Source organism: Sminthopsis crassicaudata, chromosome 2 (assembly GCF_048593235.1).
Source record: "Sminthopsis crassicaudata isolate SCR6 chromosome 2, ASM4859323v1, whole genome shotgun sequence".
Lineage (NCBI taxonomy): Eukaryota > Metazoa > Chordata > Mammalia > Dasyuromorphia > Dasyuridae > Sminthopsis > Sminthopsis crassicaudata.
The window spans coordinates 29033460-29058126 of NC_133618.1; the positions used below are offsets into that span (position 1 = coordinate 29033460).

The 24667-nt window shown below is 38.6% G+C and overlaps 2 protein-coding genes across 3 annotated transcripts; both read left to right on the forward strand.

Annotated features, from left to right (window-relative positions):
• The first annotated feature begins 823 nt into the window (after positions 1-823).
• On the forward strand, positions 824-1570 carry LOC141552606 (N-acetyltransferase 8F1-like). Its single transcript, XM_074284690.1, has one exon. It carries the CDS (start codon positions 824-826, stop codon positions 1568-1570), a length of 747 nt encoding a protein of 248 aa, XP_074140791.1.
• A 20317-nt stretch (positions 1571-21887) lies between these two features.
• Positions 21888-23711, forward strand: LOC141554044 (N-acetyltransferase 8F1-like). 2 transcript variants are annotated; one of them, XM_074285570.1, is made up of 2 exons: positions 21888-22136; positions 22454-23711. In XM_074285570.1, exons 1-2 carry the CDS (start codon positions 21903-21905, stop codon positions 23150-23152), a joined length of 933 nt encoding a protein of 310 aa, XP_074141671.1. In that variant the 5' UTR covers positions 21888-21902; the 3' UTR covers positions 23153-23711. The 2 variants fall into 2 exon arrangements, with proteins under 2 accessions (XP_074141671.1, XP_074141672.1); XM_074285571.1 differs by having other exon boundaries at positions 22457-23711.
• The last annotated feature ends 956 nt before the right edge of the window (positions 23712-24667 follow it).

Genomic DNA, 24667 nt, shown 5'->3' on the forward strand with positions numbered 1-24667 from the left:
ATTCTAGGACCAGCTAGACTCTCCCAGAGATGGGAAGGGCAGATGACTACAGGAATGGGCAGGATGCCACAGTCATTAGCTGAGGTTAGGGTAGGTGAGTGGGAGAGGTTGGAGATCAGGGTGTTTGTAGGGGAAGGAGGGAAAAAGTGATGATTCTGCTCTCAATCATTCAGGTCCATCAGGAGAAGGGACATTGACCTTCTGGCATCACATGTGGTCTTAGAACCACTCAGGCAGACTCTTATAGGAGCAGTTTGAGAAAAAAAGGGCACAAGTTGCAAAGGTATTAGGTACAAAGGACGGGAGCATCCGGGATCTGGAAAGTCAGCCGATGAGGAGAGGGGAGAGGGAGCTTCCCTGGAAAAATTCCCATCTGTTCCGAGTTCTCTCCATAGGACAAAAGGTAGCTAAGATGCCATCTATTCCTCCTCCCCTCCCCCCTTCCATTTTACAGGTTAGAAATGAATACTCAGATAAGCTAAAAGACTTGACCAAGTAGAAAGTGAGAAAAGCAAGATTCAAACCCAGGACCATTGACTTCAAATCCAGCCTCTAAATCAGGGACTACAGGAGGCTCTGGATTGAGAGGAAAGACTGAATCTCATGGGGAGAGTCTATTTTGGATATTAGAAAGATATCATAGGAGTTCTGAGGTCCCTGCTCCTTCTGTCCAAAGAACTGACTCCAGATGGGATCTAAAGGGCTAGCGGAGGGCTGAATGTAAGCAGTTTCCCTCCCCATCCTTCCCCCCCCAATCCTCCCATTCAGGTATTGGCTTCTTTCCTTCCAGGACCACAAGGTGAGTTCTGGGGAGGGGCATGGAATGGCTGAGCTGGATTGGGTCACTGCCAACCTCCTCTCTTCTATAGGGTCTATAGGAGAGGACGCTGAAGAATCCATGGCTCCCTATCAGATCCGGATATACCAGGACCAAGACAGGGAGGCTGTGATAGACATATTCACTAAAGGAATACTGTATCATGTTCCTTCTGCCTTTTCCCATCAGCTGAAGCAGCCTAGAAGCTTCCTGCTCCTGTTGGGGGGTCCGGGAGCCCTGTTTCTTGCATCTGGCTCTGTCCTCCTGGCCCTCCTGGCCCTCCCAGTCCTCTTGGCCTTCCTGTGGCTGTTTGCTAGATATCCCTTCAAGAATTATGTAGACCATGCTTTGGACACTGATATGCGGGACATCAGGAAATCCTATTTCAGTGATGGACGATCTTGTTTCTGGGTGGCGGAGTCAGAGGGTCAGGTGGTGGGCATAGTGTGTACCTGCCCTGTACAAAAGGGGCCCGGAGGACGGAAACACCTGGAGTTGCTACATTTGTCGGTGAAATCAGAGCACCGGGGCCAGGGGATCGCCAAATCCCTGACCCAGGCCGTGCTCCGATTTGCCCAGGACCAGAAATACGATGCTGTGCTCCTAAGTATCCTTATCTTTAATTACCCAGCTCAAAGAGTATATGAGCAGATGGGCTTCTGGAAAACACATGAAGCCTTTGAGTCCCTAATGTGGAGGATAGCGGCTATTCCTTTTCTGTACTATGAATACTCAGTCCCTTCATCTCTCTGAAAGCTCCCTGAATCATCTTTGCCTTTAGCCCTTAGTATATTGGCCCACAATAATGTTCTGTGCATTATGGGTGCCCCTAGTTTGTTTACTTCATCACTACCATTGACTTTCTCCCTTTGTGACAAAAATCTTCTCTCAAACAAAAGGATTTAAGATGGGTAAAGTCACAGGATCTCAGCATTGGAAAGGACCTCAATGGCATCCCAGCTGATCCATTGATAAATGGGAATCCAATTCATGTGGATATCAATGTCTTCAAAGAAAGAAAGTGCTAAGAAGGCAGTCCGTCCACTTTGGATGGCTCTAATTGTTAGGAAGATTTCATTTAATGCTGTCTCCTAGTCTCCTTCTCTGTGGCTTTTTTCCTCCCCTTACCCCATCCATTCCTCATTCTTGCATCTGGACCAAGTGGATTCTACTTCTATATGAAAATAACTACCTTCACATCCTCAAAATTGACTATCCAGCCCAGTTCAATGAACATTTTATTAAGTGCCTACTATCGAAGCACTGGGGATAAATTAAGAAAAAGGACCATCCCTGCCCTCTAGTAGCAAACAATTTTAAAAAGGCTGAGGAAAAAGGAATAGAATCTATATGTTCTAAAATGTTTAAAGCAACTCTCTTTGTAGTGGAGAAGAACTGGAAGTTGCAGAGTTGTCCACCAATTGGAAAATGGCAGAACTAGTTATGGCATATGTTTGTGATGTATTTACTTTGTGATTGTATGTGTGATTGTGATTTGTGACACGATTACTGTGATAAAAGAAATGATGAGCTCAATGATTCATATGAAATAATGAAAAGTAAAATAAGCAGAACCAAGAGAACGTTGTATACAATAACAGCAATATTGTTTTGTGAACAACTTTGGGCCAATGAATTATTTTACCTATTATAAATACCCAAATTAACTATAAAAGATGAAAATGCTATCTGCATCCAAATAAAGAATTGATAACTAAATATATGTATAGAATACTTTTACATATACATATGCATTTATCTCTAATGGTAGCCATCTGTGGTGGAAGGAAGAAAAAAAAAGAATTCTACATGATAATTTTATTGTATATTTGAAAGGATTAGCAAGTTGTGGATTTGTATCTTTTTATTGTTTGTGTTATGGAAGTGTTTGCTTTTTCCCATAAATTAAAAGTTAAATAAAAAAATTTAAAAGGGGAGATAATACATCAAAGGAGGCAGTAAAGGGTGGGAGAGGGGAATGGGAACCCAGGGGTTACAAGATGGGACCAAGATCTTGTTCCATAGAGTTGGAACCAGACAGGGCAGCAAATGAAAGCTGGAGCATCTATAAGATACATATCCCTAGTTCCTTCTACCAATGTCCCTATGATATGATCTTAAGGGCTCTTCATCATCCTGGTGAGAAATTTCTTCAAATATGGTGCCTCAGACTGAATAAAACATTTCAGATATACTCTGACCAGGTTAGAGTAAGTACAGTGAGATCATCACTTCTCTAGTCCTAGAACTGTGTGCAGCCTGAAATCCAATTAGCTTTTTTGGTTGATATTACACTGTTGACTCATAATGGGTTTTCGTTCCCCTCTCCCCCTTTTTCATTCCCCTTTCTGATTTTTTTCAGATGGACTGTCCATATCATATTTGTGAAGTTTGTTTTATTAAATCAAAATTTTAAAAGATTTCTTGTATATCTACTAAATTGGATCTTATTTGAGTCAGCCCAGATTTTTAACCTTTTGTGATCTTAACTCCCCCATTACTTGAGTCAGCTGACTCAATGGATAAAGTGCTAAACCTGGAATTAAAAAGATTTGCATTTCAATCCAGTCTCAGATATTAGCTATAGGGATCTAAGGAAAGTCACTTAACAACTGTCTGCCTCAGTTTCCTTAATTACAAAATGGCCATAATAATAGTGCCCACTTTCTAAAATTGTTGTGAACATAGATTGAGATACTTGTAAACATTAAAGTGCTACCTAAATGCTACCTAATTTTTTTTTCAATATCAGAAACAATCCAAGAGTAGACAAACTAAGACAATTGGGTAGCGATCAAACAAGTTAAATATTTCTCATGTTTTAGGCACTGTACCAAATGTTGGGGATACAAAGAAGGCAAAAACATGGCCCCTGTTCTTGAGGAGTTCACATTCTAATGGGGGAAACAATATGTAGATAGTTAGGTTCAGAACAGATTAAGTGTTACATAAAAGCCATACAAGCAGAAGATGCAAGGTAACTTCCAGAGGGAAGGCATTGGCCTGGCAGCTAGGGGGGTCAGGGAAAGGGATCCTGCCAAAGGGATAATTTGAGCATTGGAGGAAACCAAGGAAGCTAGAAATCACAAGTAAGGAGGGGAGAGGTTTGCACTGAATATGAATATTCAGTGCAATGAGAAGCATAATTCCCATAGTTTCTCAACTAGAAAGGAGCAACAGAAGAGTGGGTGAGATGGCAAAGGGAGGAGCTGAAGTAAAAGAAAGGAAAGGAGGTTCCACGGGGAAAAGACATATTATGTAATGGGAGACAGAAACCTTTAATGGGCCAAATCTGCAGGAATTTGGTACACAGGAAGACCAGTCAGTCAGTTGATAAGCATTTATTAAGTACCTCCTATGTGACAGTACTGTGCAGTGATGGGGATACAAAAAAAAAGGCAAAAGACAATGTCCTCAAGGAACTTAGAATCTAATGGGAAAGACAATAAGCAAGCAAAATATGTACAAATATGTATAGCAAGAGCTATCATGGATGCTCTATCACAGTTCCATTGTAGATAATGTTTGTCCCTCTGAGATACGGCTCATAGAGTCCCTTTCCCAGACCCTTCTTCAGAGAGTATTCCCTTGAAGGGGAAGGACGAGGAGGGGGAGAGGCTGACCATTCTTATTTCTCAGAGAAAGGAGGGGCCAAGATAAAATTACATCTCTCTGCTCACTTAAATTTGATAGTTTATAGGAAGTAATTTTAAGATTCAAGCTAAGTTACTGATTAATATTCATTAATGTGGAAAGTGGAACATCAAACTTTATATTCCTGGCTTGGCTCCCTTCCCATTAATGAATCAGCACATACACACAGACACACACACACACACACACACATAAAACACACACACACACACACACACACACACACAGTCTTAAAAAACCCAAATCTTTCCTCCAAAGTTTCTCTCCCTAAATTATTGGCATGTGAGCATCTCACCTAAGTGGAAAATTGGTCAGTTGTATTCTGTGGGTCACATCTCAAGCACATCCTGAATCCCACTATGCAACGAGAACATGCTTTTCTTCTGACAGAGTCCCAGCCTCAGCCAATATTTCCATTTTTATGGTACTGGGGAGTGAATCCTCAAACCTGGAAAACATTCTGACCTCTTCTCTGCCTGTTAGAATTCCTGATTTTATTTCCAGCCCAGTTCATGTAATATTTCCTATAAGAAGCCTCTTCTGATATCCATCAGAGCTTGTGCTTTCTTCTTTCTCGATTATATGTTTGCATTCCATGGTAAGGAAAGGGATGAGTTTTTTTAATGCTTGTATTCCCAGAACTAAGCACATTTCTTTTTTTCAGATTGTATTTGATTGAAAGAGTGCATGAAAAATGATTGCTATAAGTAGGGCAGGACCGGCAAGATATTATCATAGTTGAGGATTCTCACCTATGACCATAAAAGGGATTCTTTGGTAGATTATGCTTGAAGAATCAGCATAAGCTAAGGCTGATTTGAAGGATGGCCTAGTAACAGGCAAGGTGCTGCTGCTTCTGGCTAAGAAACAAAACCCTTTCCCAAAGATGTGCCATAGGGATCAGGCAAAAAGTTAACTCTACAGGATGCTACTGACTTTCTGTAAATTCCCAAAGGGTGGAGGGAAAAAAAGCTTCATTGTCTCTGAACTAGTTCCACGGTTAGACATAGAAAGGGACTGAGAGGCCTAAGAATTGGATTTACCAGATATGGCCCCCAATTTGTAATCTACCAGATTTACCAGATATGGCCCCCGATTTATAATTTTGGGCTTTAGGATAGCTGTGATGGCCTTGAAACTGGTTGCCAAATGGAATATATGGCCCATTCCACCACACTCAAAATACCTTTTAAATGAGAGTTATGGAATTCATAATGGCCACTATAGAATTAGAAAGGGTTCTTTGTGATAACTCCAATTATTCCCAGCTCTCCCCTTTGATTTCTGCTATTTAAGAGACAGGGCTGTCAATCACTTTTCCTGCTGTAAAGTGAAGTACATGGATGTAGTACATGGTTTAGATACCAGCACCAGATGGTGCTAGAGCTACCTAGGAGGCGCTTATGCTCCTGGATCTCATATCTCTATCCTATAGCCAATAATTGATCTGGTTCACAGGTTCAATGAATTTTTTAAACTGAGGGTCTGGGTTACACTAAAAAATTACCCAAAGTACAAGCTCTCTTTCTGTCTCACTCATTAGCATGTGTGCCCATTTTCCACGAGTAAGATTCACTGTCTTAATCATAACTCCCATGCTCATAGTATTTGATGGTTTTACTGTTAAAGGGCATATGAATTATTAACATAAAAACACTTCAAATAATACTTTTAATTGTATGGAAACTTGGGTTTTTAAAATTCATTTTCCCCATGGCCTTCCTCCTAGTGGGTCTGAGGGAAAATAGAAAGAAAAAGGGGTAGGCGGAATTAGAATTTAAAAAATAATAATGGTTAGTATTGATATTGCAAACCCTTTACATACATTGCTATAATCTGTTTCATGGGATTGAATAGACAAATTTTGAATTTATTAATGAGATTGGAAGAGAGGTTGCCAGAGCCAGCTTGCAAGAGCCAATTGTTAAATTAGTGTGAGCTGAAAACTAAAACAGTTTCATGTGCCATAATCTTTTTTTATTCTATAAATTAAAATTTAAAAAGAAATTAAAATGAAATCTCCCAAATAATGGAACCAGCTTAATGGCTCCATCAATCTTCAACCTCTAACTGAGAATGGTTGGTTAGGGGGCATTGTTCTTGTACTAAGTACTAATTAATATTTCACCAGTTAACAAGGACTCACATAAGCTTTCACTGGATAGGAACAGATTGATCATTAGAAACCTTTCTATTCAGAGGATTGAAAGACATGTAGATGGATAAACCTTGAATGTTTAATGAGTGACTTCTTTAGTACAGACAGAACTGAATCAGTACCAGTTCCTTTCAAATGACAATGATGCCTTGGCCAAATGCCAACATAAACTAGAAAATATGTCTCCAAGATGAAGTTTACATTGTAATATTCTTGGTTGTCATAGTAATAAAATAATGATGGATGTTAAAAACAAAACAAAAAAAAAAAACATTCAATGCAAGCATTTACTTACACCTTGGAAATAGGCAATTGCTCCATTCGTTGTGTTGATTGCCAGGACTAAAGAGGAGGAAGTGTTAACAAAACAGGTAAAACTTAAAAATGTTTTTAGAGAGCCAATTGTTAATTATTTACCAGCACACTCTTGCACATTGGTTTGTAATTCTCCTGAGCATTATTTGCCCAGAGTTTAGTTATTAGCACTATAATTGTCTAATAAAAAGAATCTGGGAGAGTGTTTTCTTTCTCAAAAATTTTCTCTGTTATTTATTTTAAATTTAAATACAAAATAGGAAAAAAAATTGCCATGTGCAGAGCAAAATATGAGAGGATTCAAAATATAAAGCAATACATTTCCATTTCAAGAAAGCTTATGTAACAAATACTATACATTGTGTTAAGAACTGTCCATCTTTGCTTCCTTGTAGGTTTTCTTTTGTTCTCTGATGGGGACGTTTTTCTTTATTCTTTTGCGCCCCCCCCCAAGAAGGCTACAATTAAGTATGGAGATCACACACATGTGTATGTATGTATGTATACATGTATATATATACATAATACATATATACATACACATACATGTGTGTATACATATATAAACAACACATATTTATGTTTGTAAATAAACACATCCTATATATATGTATATGCATACATAAGCACATGTATGTATTAATATATATGTATATACATAAATATAGATAGATATCTATTATCATAAATATACTTACACATATTCAATCACATATATCTATATTAACTTATTCTTTATTTCTTTGAACGTGGATAACATCATTCATCATAAGTCCAAGTCCTTCCATATTTGTCTAATTCCATCAACTCATCATTTCCTCAACCACAACAAAACTGTGTACTGTCTAGCAATTTTAAATAGTCTAAAATGATTGTGATTAATATGGCTAATATATAGTATGGTTTCCCCGTATTTTTATCTTTTGATTAAATCTATTTTAGCTTTTTTTCTCCCAGATTTTCCCCCATCTTTGGACAGCAAGTGGTCCTATATATGTTAAACAGATATAATTCTTCTATACTATCATGCTGTACAAAAAAAATCAGATCAAAAAAGGAAAAAAAGATGAGAAAGAAAACAAAAAGCAAGCATACAACAACCAAAAACATGAAAATACTATGTTGTGATCCACATTCAGTCCCCATCTATTTCAGCTTTAATTTTGAGATCATGTTTACTATCCTTGCTTTTTTTACATAATAAATTCTAATTCTAATTTTTATTTTGTTTGTATATATCTTTCATTTTCTATCCCTTTTGACTTCTCTGTTTTACTTCTATCCTTTATCATGCCCTATTATTTAACCTATCACCGTATCCTCCTTTCCCCCTTTCCATCTTGTTTCTATCTGAATTTAGAAAACTTACAGCCTTCCAAATATAAATGTTGTTCCCTCTTTATCCCATTACCACTAATCTATACATCCTCCTGTATCCCTATCATTCTATTCTTTCACCCTCTTATTTCTTTGTAAATGTAGAAGACTTTTATTCACCTCTAAATGGACATGTTGTTCTCTCTTTAACCCAGATCTAATGTAAGTATAGTTCCCTCTAATAATCCGTCTCTTTTCCTCTCTCCCCTTTCTACCTTTTTAGTCCTGTAGTTCTTTCTGGATTTAAAAGACTTTTATATACTTCTAGATATATAGGTTTCATTCCCTTTTAAACCTATTTCTGAATTCCTGATGAGAGGAGGGTTCCAGAATTACCAGCCCTTCTCCCCCATCTGCATCAGTTCTTCCTCTTGCACTTCACTTGTATAATTATTCCTTTTATCTTTCCTATGTAATTTTGCTTTGTAGAATAACATCATACTCAACTCCACCCCAATCTTTCTTTTTGAACCACCCAGTTACAAATGACATCTGAGGTAAATGGTTTACATTTCCACATATAAAAAATAGTTTGTTCCTATTGAGTCTCTTGTAATTAGTCTTTGATGTTTACTTTATACTACTCTTGGATCTTGTATGCTGAAATTTCTATTAAGTTCAGCTCTTTTCAACAAAATCCTGTAAGTCTGGCTATACAGTGAATATCCTTTTTTCTGTTCAAGATTAAAGTTAACTTTGCTGTGAATTATGTTTTCAGCTGCAACCCTAGTTTTGTTTGTTCTTAAATGTATCATGTTCTAAGAGCTATGTTCTTTTAATGTAGCTGCTGCTAGATCTTGTGTGATTCTGATTGTGGCTCCAGAAGATTTTGAATCGTTTTTCTCTTTGTTGCTTATAATAGTTTCTCCTTGACTTGGGAATTTTGGAATTTGGTTATGACATTCTTGTAGATTTTCCTTGCAGGATCTCTTTTAGGTGGTGATGGGTGGATTTTTTTTTCTATTTCTATTTGCCCCCCTTGTTCGAACTTCAGGACTATTTTTTTAAATTATTTACTCTATTATTGTATCAAGAGCCTTTTTCTAATAATAGCTTTCAAGAAGTACAGTTCTCATGGGTTTTTTTCCTTCTTGATCTGTTCTTCAGATCAGTTGTTTTTCTTATAAGGTATTTCATATTCTCTTCTATTTTTTCATTCTTTAAGTTTTGTTTTGTTATTTCTTGATCTCTTGTAACTTCATGAACTTCTTGCCCAATTTTTAATTTTAAAGTAGTCATTTTCTTAAGATTCTGAATCTCCTTTTCTAGTTGATTGACTTTCTTTTCACAATCTTAGTTTTCTTGGATTGTGCTTTTCAAAAAAAATTCTTAATCTCATTTGATTTTTTAAATCTTTTTTGAGTTCTTCTATGAAATTCCTTTGGGGCATATTACCTTTTGATGTTACTTTTTGAGGTAGAAGAGGCTTTCTTTAACTTCAGGCTTCTTTTCTGAAGATAAATTCTGATTTTTATTCCCATAGTAACTTTCTATGATTGAGTTCTTTCTCCTTCACCTGTATGTTTTATTTTTAGGTTGTGTATGTATATTCATATGCATATTCATTTTTTTAAACATATTTACCTATGAGTCATGTTGGATGAGAAAAATCAGAACAAAAGAAAAAAACAGAAGAAAAAAAAGAAAATAGCAAGTTTTGATCTGGATTCAGGATGCAGATGGCATTTTCCATCCAAAGTTTATGAGAACTGCCTTGGATTCCTGAATTGTTGAGAAAAACTAAGTCTACCATAGTTGATCATCACACAGTCTTGCTGTTGCTATGTACAATGTTTTCTTGTGCTTCTGCTCACTTCACTAAATATCAATTCATGTAAGTTTTTCCAGGTTTTTCTGAAACTAGCCTGTTTATCATTTCTTATAGAACAAAATATCATTACTTTTTATATTAATATCATTTTGTTTATGTATATTATTATATATTGTCACCTATTAACATATTATTATTATTATTATTCAGTCATTCCCCAATCGTTGGGCATCCACTCATTTTCCAATTCTTAGCCACCACAAAAAGAGCTTCTACAAACATTTTTGCACACATGGGCCCTTTTCCCTTTTTTATAATCTCTCTGGGATGTAGATCCAGTAGTTTGTCTGTTCATTTTTTAAAAAAGTTTTTTGCTTTATTCTTTAGTCTTTATTTTTAAATAAAATAATAAATAAAATTTATTTTAAATAAAATAATAAATAAAAATAAAACCTGTTTCTTAAAAAGACTGACAAATGGGGCAGCAAGGTGGTGCAGGGGATAGTGCATCAGCCCTGCATTCAGGAGGACCTTAATTCAAATGTGATTTCAGACACTTAATACTTAACTAGCTATGTGACCCTGGGCAAGTCACTTAACCCCAATTGCCTCAGCAAAAAAAGGAGAGAGAGAGAGAGAGAGAGAGAGAGAGAGAGAGAGAGAGAGAGAGAGAGAGAGAGAGAGAGAGAGAGAGAGAGAGACTAAAGAGGCCCTACTTAAGTTCTCCCCTCTCGTCTGGAACCAAAACCAAGAACTCTGCCCTCCTGTAAGTGCCTTCAGTGAGCAGCATCCCTACCCCACTGCTTTGAACGGTGCAGGCTCCTCCTTGTCCAGGGCTGTTCACAGCACACTGAACCTGCACCCCTAAGTTCTCAACCTTCCCTGACTCAGATGCTGGACTCCTCAGTCTTTCTGGGAGGTGAAACTTGGGGCTGAGGCTGCCTCCCAGTCCAACTGGTCCCACTGGCCAGTTCAGCAGGATTAGGCTAGAAGCATTTATGTTTCATACCGGCTAAACCTCTGTCCTAGTATCTTTCTTGAGATCTTTTCCCATTGTCTGGAGCATTCTGCCCCAACTCTTGTTTGTTCTTAGCACTCTATGTTCACCCTTAGGTACTTTTTTGTCTTACTAGTGGGGGGGAGGGATCTGGAGAGCTTAGAATTTTCTGAGTACTGCCATCTTCTCCAAGTCGTCTCTCTTTCTCAATTCTGACAATACTTCGTGTGGGATTTGTACTAATTTTTTCCAAGTTTGATAGAATTTTCCTCTGAATATATCAGGATTAGGAATTTTGTTTGGTTTTTGTTTCTCCTCTAATAGACACTTTATTACTAGTTCAATCTCCTTCTCTGAGATTAGGCTAATTAAGATCTGATAGTTTTGTGTTTGGGGTTCTTGAAATCATTCTTCTATATAATTTGCAGATTATTAATATATACCTGTATATAGCAGGCTTTTATGATTCTTTTTTTATTTATCCTGGTTTTGTTGTGATGTTACCTTGCAAAACTTTTGTTTTGTTGAATTGATTTTCTGCTCTATTCTTCTTTTAATCAGTCTGGCTACATTTTTATAAAATTTGTTAGTCTCTCTCTCTCTCTCTCTCTCTCTCTCTCTCTCTCTCTCTCTCTTTTTTTTTTCCCTGAGGCATTTGGGGTTAAGTGACTTGCTCAGGGTCACATAACTAGGTAAGTATTAAGTATCTGAGATCACATTTGAACTCAGGTCTTCCTGACTTCAGGGCTGGTGCTCTATCCACTGGGCCACCTCGCTGCCCCATTTGTTAGTCTTTTTAAAGAACAGGTTTTATTTGTATTTATTATTTCTAGGGTTGTTTTGTTTTTGTTTTGTTTCCAGTTTGTCTATTTCATCTCTAACTTTTAATATGTGGTGAATGAAAGATGAAATGACCGAGGAAACAAAGATTCTATCTTCCTAGAATATTTACTTATTTTAATAAATTTAATAAATTAAGATTTATTAAGCAAGACATGTTAGTTGCCCAACAAACCAGAATGAGATTTATTCAGCTTAGGCCTGGACTCTGAATACAGGGACAGACAGATTTTTATACGTTAAAAACAAGGAATGAAACAAAAGTAATTAATTAAAAGGAAACAACACAACCTTGGATAATTTAATTTCTAATTGGACAAAAGATTAGGGACTTTCCAAGTTGAGAGGGGAAGAATATACAGATGCAATTCTCTGAAATTAGGAAAGAAGGTGTCCAACTCCCTAAGTGTCTATAAACAATCAAAGAAACATGGAAATATCCGATTGATCCATGCGGGGCCAGTTTTCAGATAAGACATGGATTGAGTGAGATTTATAGTTGTGAGGAAACTGCTTGCCTTTATCCTTGTATCTAACTGGGTTCTGATCCATGTGACCTAAGTCCTTGGCTTCTATATAACAAGTAGAGGTGGTCCAGCTTCCTAGACATACAGGGATATCTTCAAACAATACAATAAGATTTTCTTCCAATTCCCACAATTGAATAAAGTTTTCTGACAAGACAGAACTTGAACTAAACTTATTGAATAGAAAGGGAACTCGCCTCGCTTTAGAATTGAATCACAAGATGAAATAGGTATGGTGCATTCAGTTCCAAAAATTAGCTACTTGCTATTCTAATCCCCTCAATTCTTCAAATATATCCTCTTTTGTGTTTATTTTATGTTTATTTGTTGGTTTTCTAAAATGCATATTTAGTTCTTTCTGTTTATATTGTTAATGCATATTTTAATAGTATAACCCTTCTTCCTTCCTCATGCCCCAATTGCTTTATCTATTTCTTAGAAATTCTGGCAAGCTGTTTTATCATTATCATTTTTATATAACTATTAATATCTCTGATAATTTGTTCTTTGGTTTGTTTTGCAAATCTCAGATACTTTGCATGGGGAAAATAAACAAAGAAAAATCCCTGAGATATGAACTGTGGTCCAGAATCAAATGCTCCTTGTTCACAAAGAAATAACTAAATTCAGTGCGTATGGGTGTATGTGTGTGTGTATATATGTGTGTTGGGAAGAATGAGTGTCTCTGGAAATATGGTGTGTGTGGGTATCTGGAAGAGGAAGAGAGCATGGGGCTTCTCACATCATTTCCCTTAGCTCATCCTCCTTTTTTTCCCCTGGAAACATCACATTTTTTTCATGTAAAGGTTTCTGCAGAAAATATAAGATAAAGTGAAATAAAAAATACCTTACCTCAGGGGTGCATCAAAATTATCTCTATGACTCCTACCAGCTGATTGTTAAATTTTCTTTTTTTTCTGAAATTTTTAAATTAATTTTTATAATTATAACATTTTCTTTGACAGTACATATGCATAGATAATTTTTTTTCAACATTATCCCTTGTACTCCCTTCTGTTCCAAGTTTTTCCCCTCCTTCCCTCCACCCCCTCCCCTAGATGGCAGGCATTCCCATACATATTAAATATCTTATAGTATATTCTAGGTACAATATATATGTGCAGAACCGAATTTTGTTGTTGTTGTTGTTGCAAAGGAAGGATTGTATTCGCAAGGTAAAAATAATCTGGGAAGAGAAACAAAACAAAACAAAACAAAACAAAAAACAATGCTCTCAGTTTACACTCATTTCCCAGTGTTCCTTTTCTGGGTGTAGCTGATTCTGTCCATCATTGATCAATTGGAATTGGATTAGCTCTTCTCTATGTTGAAGATATCCACTTCCATCAGAATATATCCTCATACAGTATCATTGTTGAAGTGTATAATGATCCCCTAGTTCTACTCGTTTCACTCAGCATCAGTTGATATAAGTCTCTCCAAGTCTCTCTGTATTCCTCCAGTTGATCATTTCTTACAGAACAATAATATTCCATAACATTCATATACCATAATTTACCCAACCATTCTCCAACTGATGGACATCCATTCATTTTCCAGTTTTTAGCCACTATGAAAAGGGCTGCCACAAACATTTTGGCACATACAGGTCCCTTTCCCTTCTTTAGTATTTCCTTGGAATATAAGCCCAGTAGTAGTATGGCTGGGTCAAAGGGTATGCACATTTTGATAACTTTTTGGGCATAATTCCAGATTACTCTCCAGAATGGTTGGATTCTTTCACAACTCCACCAACAATGCATCAGTGTCCCAGTTTTCCCACAGCCCCTCCAACATTCATCGTTATTTGTTCCTGTCATTTTAGCCAATCTGACAGGTGTGTAATGATACCTCAGAGTTGTCTTAATTTGCATTTCTCTGATCAATAGTGATTTGGAACACTCTTTCATATGAGTAGAAATAGTTTTAATTTCATCATCTGAAAATTGTCTGTTCATATCCTTTGACCATTTATCAATTGGAGAATGGCTTGATTTCTTATAAATTAAAGTCAATTCTCTGTATATTTTGGAGATGAGGCCTTTATCAGAACCTTTAACTGTAAAAATGTTTTCCCAATTTGTTACTTCCCTTCTAATCTTGTTTGCATTTGTTTTGTTTGTGCAGAAACTTTTTAATTTGGTGTAATCAAAATGTTCTATTTTGTGATCAATAATGGTCTCTAGTTCTCCCTTGGACACAAACTCCTTCCTCCTCCACAAGTCTGAGAGGTAAACCATCCCATGTTCCTCCAATTTATTTATGATTTCGTTCTTTATGCCTAAATCTTGGACCCATTTTGATTTAATCTTAGTATGTGGTGTTAAATGTGGGTCCATGCCTAGTTTCTGCCATACTAATTTCTAGTTTTCCCAGCAGTTTTTGTCAAATAATGAATTCTTATCCCAAAATTTGGGATCTTTGGGTTTGTCAAACACTAGATTGCTATTTTTATTCACTATCTTGCCCTGTGAACCTAACCTATGCCATTGATCAACTAGTCTATTTCTTAGCCAATACCAAATGGTTTTGGTGACTGTTGCTTTATAATAAAGCTTTAAATCAGGTACACTTAGACCACCTTCCTCTGACTTTTTTTTTCATTAGTTCCCTTGCAATTCTCGACCTTTTATTCTTCCATATGAATTTTGTTGTTATTTTTTCTAGGTCATTAAAATAGTTTCTTGGGAGTCTGATTGGTATAGCACTAAATAAATAGATTAGTTTAGGGAGTATTGTCATCTTAATTATATTTGCTTGGCCTATCCAAGAGCACTGAATGTCTTTCCAATTATTTAAATCTGACTTTATTTTTGTGGCAAGTGTTTTGTAATTTTGCTCATATAATTCCTGACTCTCCTTTGGTAGATATATTCCCAAATATTTTATACTATCGACTGTTATTTTGAATGGAATTTCTCTTTGTATCTCTTGCTGTTGGATTGTGTTGGTAATGTATAAAAATGCTGAGGATTTATGTGGATTTATTCTGTATCCTGCAACTTAGCTAAAATTCTGAATTATTTCTAATAGCTTTTTAGCAAAGTCTTTGGAGTTCTCTAAGTATACTATCATGTCATCTGCAAAGAGTGATAATTTGATTTCCTCTTTTCCTACTCTAATTCCTTGAATCTCTTTTTCGGCTCTTATTGCCAAGGCTAGAGTTTCTAGTATTACATTGAATAGTAATGGTGATAGTGGGCAACCTTGTTTTACTCCTGATCTTACAGGGAAAGGTTCTAGTTTATCACCATTACATATGATGTTTACTGAAGGTTTTAAATATATTCTCGTTATTATTTTAAGGAATAGTCCATTTATTCCTATACTCTCAAGCGTTTTTAGTAGGAATGGATGTTGGATTTTATCAAATGCTTTTTCTGCATCTATTGAGATGATCATATGGTTTTTATTAATTTGATTATTAATATGGTCAATTATACTAATAGCTTTCCTAATATTAAACCAGCCCTGCATTCCTGGTATATATCCCACTTGGTCATAGTGTATTATCCTGGGGAAGATTTTCGGAAGTCTTTTTGCTAATATCTTATTTAAGATTGTAGCATCAATGTTCATTAAGGAAATTGGTCTATAGTTTTCTTTCTCAGTTTTCGATCTACCTGGTTTAGGTATCAGTACCATGTCTGTGTCATAGAAGGAATTTGGTAGGACTCCTTCAATCCCTATTTTTTTAAATAGTTTATATAGCGTTGGAGTTAGTTGTTCTTTAAATATTTGGTAGAATTCACATATATATCCATCTGGTCCTGGGGATTTTTTCTTAGGAAGTTGTCTAATAGCTTGTTCTATTTCTTTTTCTGAGATGGGACTATTTAGGCTACTTATTTCTTCCTCTATTAATCTGGGAAAGCTATATTTTTGAAGGTATTCTTCCATTTCATCTAAATTATCGAATTGATTGGCATAAAGTTGAGCAAAGTAACTCCTAACTATTGTTCTGATTTCCTCTTCATTAGTGGTGAGTTCTCCCTTTTCATTTACAAGACTAACAATTTGCTTTTTCTCTTTCCTTTTTTTTAATCAGGTTTACTAAGGGTTTGTCTATTTTGTTGGTTTTTTTCATAGAACCAACTCTTAGTTTTATTAATTAATTCAATAGTTTTTTTACTTTCAATTTTATTAATCTCACCTTTTATTTTCTGAATTTCAAGTTTTGTGTTTGTCTGGGGGTTTTTAATTTGTTCCTTTTCTAGCAATTTTAGTTGTAAGCCCAATTCATTGGCCCTCTCTTTCTCTATTTTATGCAAGTAGGCCTGTAGAGATATAAAACTTCCCCTTATTACTGCTTTGGCTGTATCCCACACATTTTGGTATGATGTCTCATTATTATTAATTATGTCTATGATTTGCTGTTTTACCCAATCATTCTTTAGTATAAGATTATTTAGTTTCCAATTATTTTTTTGTTCTATTTTCCCCTGGCTTTTTGTTAAATGTAATTTTGATTGCATTGTGATCTGAAAAGGATGTATTTACTATTTCTGCCTTACTGCATTTGATTTTGAAGTTTTTATGCCATAGTATATGATCAATTTTTGTATAGGTTCCATGAACTGCTGAGAAGAAAGTATATTCCTTTCTGTCTCCATTTAGCTTTCGCCAAAGATCTATCATATCAAACTTTTCTAGTATTCTATTTACCTCTTTGACTTCTTTCCTATTTATTTTGTGGTTTGATTTATCTAATTCTGAGAGTGCAAGGTTGAGATCTCCCACTATTATAGTTTTGCTATTTCCTCTTGCAGCTCTCTTAATTTCTCTTTTAAGAATTTAGATGCTGCACCACTTGGTGCATATATGTTTAATATTGATACTGCTTCATTATTGATGCTACCCTTTAGCAGGATATAATGCCCTTCCTTATCTCTTTTAATTAGATCAATTTTTGTTTTTGTTTGATCTGAGATGAGGATGGCTACCCCTGCTTTTTTGGCTTCTCCTGAAGCATAGTAGATTCTGCTCCACCCTTTTACTTTTAGTTTGAATGTATCACCCTGTTTCAGGTGGGTTTCCTGTAAACAACATATAGTAGGATTCTGACTTTTAATCCAGTCTGCTAACTGCTTCCTCTTTATGAGGCTGTTTGCCCCATTTCACATTTATGGTTAGAAGAACTAATTCTATATTGCTTGCCATCCTATTAACCCCTGCTTATGCTTTCCCCCTTTCCTTCCCTCTTACCCCCTACCCAGTATTAAACTTGTGAATACCACTTGCTTTTCACAGCCCTCCCTTTTTAGTATCCCTCCCCTACCTTAAAGTTCCTCCCCTTATTTTACCCCTTTTCCTCACAATTTCTGTATTCCCTTCCCCTTAGCTTACTCCTTCCCTCTCACTTTTCAATGAAGTGGAAGAAGTTTCACCATAAATCGAATATGTCTATTGATACACACTATGTTCATCTCCCTCCTTTCTTTCTCTCAGATATAATAGGTTGGTTACCTTTGCCTCTTCATGAGATGTAGTACCACCACTTTACACTTTTTTATAATATAATTTCCTTTCCACCTCTAGTTTCTAGGACAAATTATACATATGTTCTTTACATATTTTTATGGCAGAAGTATAGTTCTCAAGATTTCTTTTTACCTTTTTAGAAATCTCTTGAGTTCTGTATTTGAAGATCAAACATTTTATGTAGGTCTGGTTTTTTCATCAAAAATAGATGGAATTCATTTATTTCGTTAAATGTCCATCTTCTTCCCTGGAAAACGATGCTCATTCTTGCTGGGTAAGTTATTCTTGGCTGCATACCAAGTTTCTTAGCCTTTTGGAATATCATGTTCCAGGCCCTTCGTTCTTTTAATGTGGATGCTGCTAGATCCTGGGTTATCCTTATTTTGGATCCTCCATATCTGAATTGCTTTTTTCTAGCAGCTTCCAATATCTTTTCCTTTGTCTGATGGTTCTTGAACTTGGCCACTATATTTCTTGGCGTTTTGATTTTAGTGTCCCTTTCAGTAGGTGATCGATGAATTTTTTCAATGTCTATTTTACCCTCTGTTTCTAAAACGTCCGGGCAGTTCTCTTTGATAATTTCCTCGAAAATAGTGTCCAAGCTCCTTTTTACCTCACATTTTTCAGGGAGTCTGATTATTCTCAAATTGTCTCTCCTGGATCTGTTTTCCAGGTCTGTTGTCTTTCTAATAAGGTATTTGACATTCTTTTCAATTGTTTCATTTCTCTGGTTTTGCTTGACTACCTCTTGGTTTCTCCTTTAGTCATTCATTTTTACTTGTTCGAGTCTAATTTTCAATGATGTATTTTCTTCACTCACTTTTTTATATCTTTTTGTAATTGTCCAATTGTGTTTTTATCTTCTATGGAATTTTTTTCCATTTTATCCATTTTATTTTTTAGAGAGCTGATTTCTTTATCCAGCTCACTAATTCTGTTTTCTTTGGAGTTGTTTGCCTTTTCTAATTCACTAATTTTGTTTCTCAATGATTTGATCTCTTTACCCACTCTGGATGACTTCTCCAGGCTCTCTTTCCAAGCTTCCCTTTCCTTTTCCCATTTCTCTTCTAGCTCTCTTGTGAGAGCCTTTTTGATTTCTTCTATGAGGTTCTTTTGTATTGAGGAGCAGATCATATCCCCCTTAGGGGATTCCTCTGGGGACAGTCTGTTTTTAGTCTCCTCAGTATTTGAAGTCTGCTCTCTCTGCATACAGAAGCTGTCAATGGTTAAAGTCCTTTTGAATTTTTTGTTCATTTTGTCAAGAGCAGAATGGAAGAAAACAAACTGACAAGAGAAACAATTGGTCTGTTTTGGGGGGGATGGGGCTGGATGGTGTTAATGGGCTTCCTCTACAGACTGGGGGGGGGGTAGGGCAGCAGAGAGCCACTAACAGAACAGCGATGGCTGCACTGCGTCTGCGCTCTGAGGCTCTGAGAATGCGCTAAATCACTCCAGGTGGGGGTTGGGGGTGCCAGGCTCCCAGAGATGCTAGTTTTCCGGGGTTTTAATCCTCCTGGCTTTAAAGCTCCTGGCTTGCTGCCAAGACGGAGTATCCACATTAGGGTAAGAGTCTTTTCACTGAAATGGCAGAGATCCTACCCCTCCCCCTCTGGTCTTAGCTGTGTGAGCTGCCTGTCTCGCTGTGGCTTGCCTGCCCTCAATCTGCGCCCAGTCTGTTCGACCCTCCCCCGAGCAAATACAGACCTTCTCTGGAGAATTTCAAGGACGTCTTCTCTTGGTGATTATTTGTGGATTTCTTTTCTGGTCAAGCATTAAGTCTGAGGCTTGTCATGAAGTAAGTTCTGAGAGAAAACGCAGAGCTCAAGCAGCTGTCTGCCTCCACGCTGCCATCTTGGCCAGAAGTCCCTGATTGTTAAATTTTCAATGTATGAGTATTGACACCCCATAAATCGGCAAACCCTACAAATCAGGACATGATTTATTGTTTTGTTGATTGCCTAGACTTAAGAAAGTGATGGAGAAAACTTTAATGATGCAGATTAAACTAAAAAAGGTACACTGTTACCCCAGAAAGTCACTTGTTAAACATTTACCAGCACACTATTGTTAGCTTCCCTGTGAGTATTCATACTAACAATATATCAAATATAGAAGGCCTTTGTTTTTCCCAATGAGAAAATGTCAAGCATAAAGGACTCACATTTGAGCCCATGAATACATCTCTTCCATGGGTCTAGGCAGAGTTCCAAATTGATAATATCATGCTAAAATGGAGAAGATAATGGAACTAGGTACTGTTTGATTATGACTAGACTATGCAATAGAAACCTTTCCAGCCCCAGAGATTTAGAGGATGCTACTCTGAGGTCTACATTTCCTTTGGGAGAGGAAAATACTTTAAGAGTTACAGAGACCTGGACTCTGGCTCCCTTCAGGACCTATCTAGTCCTCCTAGTTTACATGATGCCTTAGGGTTGACACCTTGGGAAGGGGAATGAAAGAGCTCCTAGACATGAGAGTAACTCCATCCCTCCAGTCTCACACATGCCACATAACTCATGGAATCCTCAAAGGTGCTCCCCATCATTACCGTGTTTCTCACAACAATCAGCCACTCTGCTCTTCTCCCACATAATATTGTGCATCAGACTGAGGAAGTTGGGCAAGTCCCCTGAAGCATCAAGGTGGGAGCTCCATGGGAGCAGGGAACCACATTGTGCTTTCTCCTCCTTATCCATGTGATGCTCTGCCTGTGTTTGTCCCACTTCTCAAGAAGGCAGCAGCTCTGTCAGGTTGCAAAAAAGTTTTTGTGGGATGCTGATGTTGGCAACAGTGAGAAAAGGCCCTGGGGAGGGCTTCTCTCCCAGGAAGCAGTGGTCATCCTTAGATCAGATAGCCATCCTTGCCAAGCCCTCCCACCATCAGTTTGCTGTCTCCCAGGAGGAGACCTGGAGCCCCAGAGAAACCAGGATGATCCTGAGAGGGATTTGTGATTATCTGTTGGAATAATCAGTTCATTTTAAGCCCCAGAAATGAAATAATCTGGCTTCAGTTTTAGGTGAAAAATTAAGAGTTCAATTTTAATCACTCTAAGCCCCCAGTTAGGAAAGTTCTTAACATCTAGACAGAGGTGGGACTTTCTGTCTAATTTAACATTCATATTTACCTTTACCAACACCCCCCCCACCTTCCCCCCCCCCCCCCCGTTCCTTTATGGTTGAGGTGAAGTTTGGTTTACTGGAAATATTTGTGTAATAAAACCATAGACTATATCCACATGTCTGTGGATGATCAGGGATTGAAAGAAATTGGATAAGAACTGACATGTTCTTGGGACTTCTCTCAGAATATCTCTTCTGTTCTGAGATGCATTTAAAGGGTAATTGACTTGCCAGTGGTCACCCAGCAGTTAATAAGTGTTAGAGGTACGATATGAATCCAAGACTCCTTGATTCCGAACACAGGATTCTTATCCACTAGCTCAATTTGCCGCTAAGAATCTAATTAAAACAGAGATTTATGGTCATGTATTTGTTCAGTCATTTTCAATCCTGTTTAAATCTTTGTGACCCCATTTGGGGTTTTCTTGGCAAAGATACTGGAGTGGTTTGCCATTTCCTTTTCCAGCTCATTTTACATATTAGAAAACTAAGGCAAACTAAGGCAAACAGGGTTAAGTGACTTGCCTAGGGTCATACTGCTAGTGAGTGTCTGAGGCTGGATTTGGACTCAGGTGAGTTTTCCTGCCTCCAGGCTTGGCACTCTATTCATTGTGCCATCTAGCTACCCCATGGTCATTTATAATATTAAATAAAATGTTTAAAACAATTTAGAAATGAAACAATAGAGCTCTCTTTGGCTGATCTTTTGTAAAGTGCAGAGAAGAGCACAAATTTTTTTTTTGTAAAGTGCAGAGAAGAGCACAAAGTTTTTCACCATGGTTTATTCTGTTTTTTCTTTTTTTCTTTTTTTTTTTTTTTTTTTTTTTTTTGAAATGACACACTATGAAAGGAAGGCTCCCAAAGTCTTCAGTGAGGAGCCCGCGGAGCTCCAGCGCGAGGGAGACTAGAGGACCCCGCTGCCCCCGGAGACTTCCTGCACAAGAAAGCCTCTGCCCTGTGCCAAGCTTCCAGGGGAGTTCCCATAGAGACGCTGGGGAGTGGCCAGAAAGGCTGGGCAGACTTGGCTCTAGGCTAGTACAGCCGGGCAGCCCCTCGGCAACCGCGGAACAGGCCCAGGTGAGGGGAGCGGGAAAGCGCATCTTCTCCCGAGAAGTCCTTGGCCTTGGAGTGGGGGGCTGGGCGGGGGGAGGGGGGGCATTCCCCTCCCCCTGGCAGAGGGGGCCCGGATGGGGCTTAGAGGGAAGTTCTTTCTGTCTCCCTCCTTAGTAACCCCGGGTGCTAAGTCTGAAGGGCCTGGGGTATCAGGAGCTGTTCAGGGCTGAACTCCTTGACCCTTCCCTCAGAGGATGTCCTCTCTGAGGTTCGGAGGCAGGAGGGGGGATGGGGAGGAAAGTTGGGGAGCGGGAATAGGCTCACTTGGATTTCATCCACAGCAGTCCCGCTACAGGGACAAGGACGCTGCGATGTCTCCCTGCCACATCCGGAGGTACGAGGACCGAGACTGGGCCGAGGTGAGGGCCATCTTCGCTGAGGGGATGCTGGAGCAAGTGCCTGCTAACTTCTGGCATCTGCTGAAGCAGCCCGGGGGCTTCCTGCTGCTGCTGGGAGGCCCGGGGGCCCTGCTCCTGGGCTCCGGCTCGCTCCTCCTGGCCCTACTGGCTCTGCTGGCCCTCTTGTCCACGCTGTGGCTGCTCGCCAGGTATCCTTTCTCTTACTACGTGGCCCACGCGTTACGCACCGACATGCGAGACATCGGGGCCGCCTACCTCAGGGACCCAGGCTCCTGTTTCTGGGTGGCCGAGTCGGGGGGCGGGGCGGTGGGCCTGGTGTGCGCCCGCGCGGCGCCGGAAGCTCCGGACCCGGGTCAGCTGGAGCTGCTGCACTTGTCCGTGCGCCGGGAGCAGCGGGGTCAGGGGGTAGCCAAAGCCTTGGTCCGGACCGTGCTTCGCTTTGCGCAGGAGCGGGGCTACGGCGGCGTGGTCCTGACCACCACCAGCCTGAACGCCCCAGCGAGGAGACTCTATGAGAGCCTGGGCTTCTGGAAGTCCCACGAATCGCGGACCGGGCCGAGCTGGTCCCCAGCAGCCATTGCTTTAGCGCATTACAAATACGCCCTGCCCCTCGCGTCCTGAAAGGCCCCCCCTCAGCTTTCTGGCTGGTGGCTAATCACTGATCCATCGAGATTGCTGATTGTCCCGGTACTCGGATGGCTTCTGCTTCTGCAAAACGGCGTCTGCCTGGAACGCCCTCCAAGAACAAAGTGCAACGTACTTTACACAGAGTGACCGCTGCGTGGGCAGCTGGGAATGACCTCTTCTTCCCAGTAGTACAATCATCCACCGCTGCAGGACTCCCACTGGCAAATCCTGGCCCTGCACTGAGGGAACTGATCGTGTCTGAATATAGCTCGAAGCCCTCTCGATTGCTCTCGATTTTTAACTTAATTTTTCTTGAGGATTTTCATTTTCATTTTTTTTTTTTTTAATCAGGGCGAGAGATCTATTTTTCTTTCACAACTTGACTTTTAAGGAAATGTTTTGTATAACTTCACATGGGGTTTCTTAAGTGTGGATGGGGATAATGGAGAAAATCTAGTCAAAAATAAAAACAAATGTAAAAAATTGTTTTGAATGTAATGGGAAAATATTAAATGAGTAAATGAAAATATGCTTCTAGGATGGGGGCAACTTAGAGAAGGATGGTTTTTATTAAAATGCAAATATGTGGGAGGGTCTGAATGATTGTATTTTAAAGGTTTTAAGTTCTTGCTCAAGTGGGAGCTGTGTAGATGTCTGAGAGCAGGAGTAGAAAAGGATTTTTCCTCCGGATAACTGTTTGCTGTGAATCTTTACACACAGCGGACTTCAAACTTGATCGCGTGAGGGATGAGAACATTGGGTTGGATGCAGTGAGGATTATTCATAGAGATAAGGGGACAAATGAGACACAGTGGCAGCTGCTGTGTGACCTTTACTCAGGCGAGGGCTAGAGGGTTTGTAAAGGCTGAGAAATGACATTTTCAGTGAGGAGTATTGCTAACTAGTAAGACGGTTTGATTTGTTGTTTTGTTACTTTTAAATGGGGCAGAGAAAATGTGAATGCTATTCACTAAACTTAAGTATGTTCCAAAGTACTTTTTTTTTTTTTTTTAATTTTGAAGAGCCAGGTGTTAAATATCTGTCATCACCTTACTGCTTAAAGCCTGATGTAAGTGTCGGTTTACCCCAAAGACAAAAACAAACCGTCTCTTTGCTAATCTCACAGGTCGTTTCTCCCATATTACTTTGTTTCCTTGCTTTTTAAATAAGTTTTTATTGTTTTATTTACTTTTGCATTACCTTGATTCCCACCTAATCTTTTCCTTGTCTTAGAGAATGCTTAAAATAATTTTTGGAAAAATAATAGTTTTGGGCAGCTAGGTGGCGCAGTGAATAAAGCACAAGCCCCAAATTCAGGAGGACCTGAGTTCAAATGTGACTTCAGACACTTAACACTTCCTAGCTGTGTGACCTGGGGCAAGTCACTTAACCCCAATTGCCTCACCAAGATAATAATATTTTTATTTTCCAACTACAAGCAGCTTTCAACATTCAAAATCTTACGTTCCAAAATTTTCTTTCTCTCTCCCTCCCACCCCATCCCCTAGT

Bases quoted from the DNA above. Each gene is read 5' to 3' on its own strand.
- LOC141554044 (XM_074285570.1), top strand. From the start codon at position 21,903: ATGAAAGGAAGGCTCCCAAAGTCTTCAGTGAGGAGCCCGCGGAGCTCC. The intron at 22,137-22,453 runs GTGAGGGGAGCG...TTTCATCCACAG, and splicing joins CAACCGCGGAACAGGCCCAG to CAGTCCCGCTACAGGGACAA.
- LOC141552606 (XM_074284690.1), top strand. From the start codon at position 824: ATGGCTGAGCTGGATTGGGTCACTGCCAACCTCCTCTCTTCTATAGGG.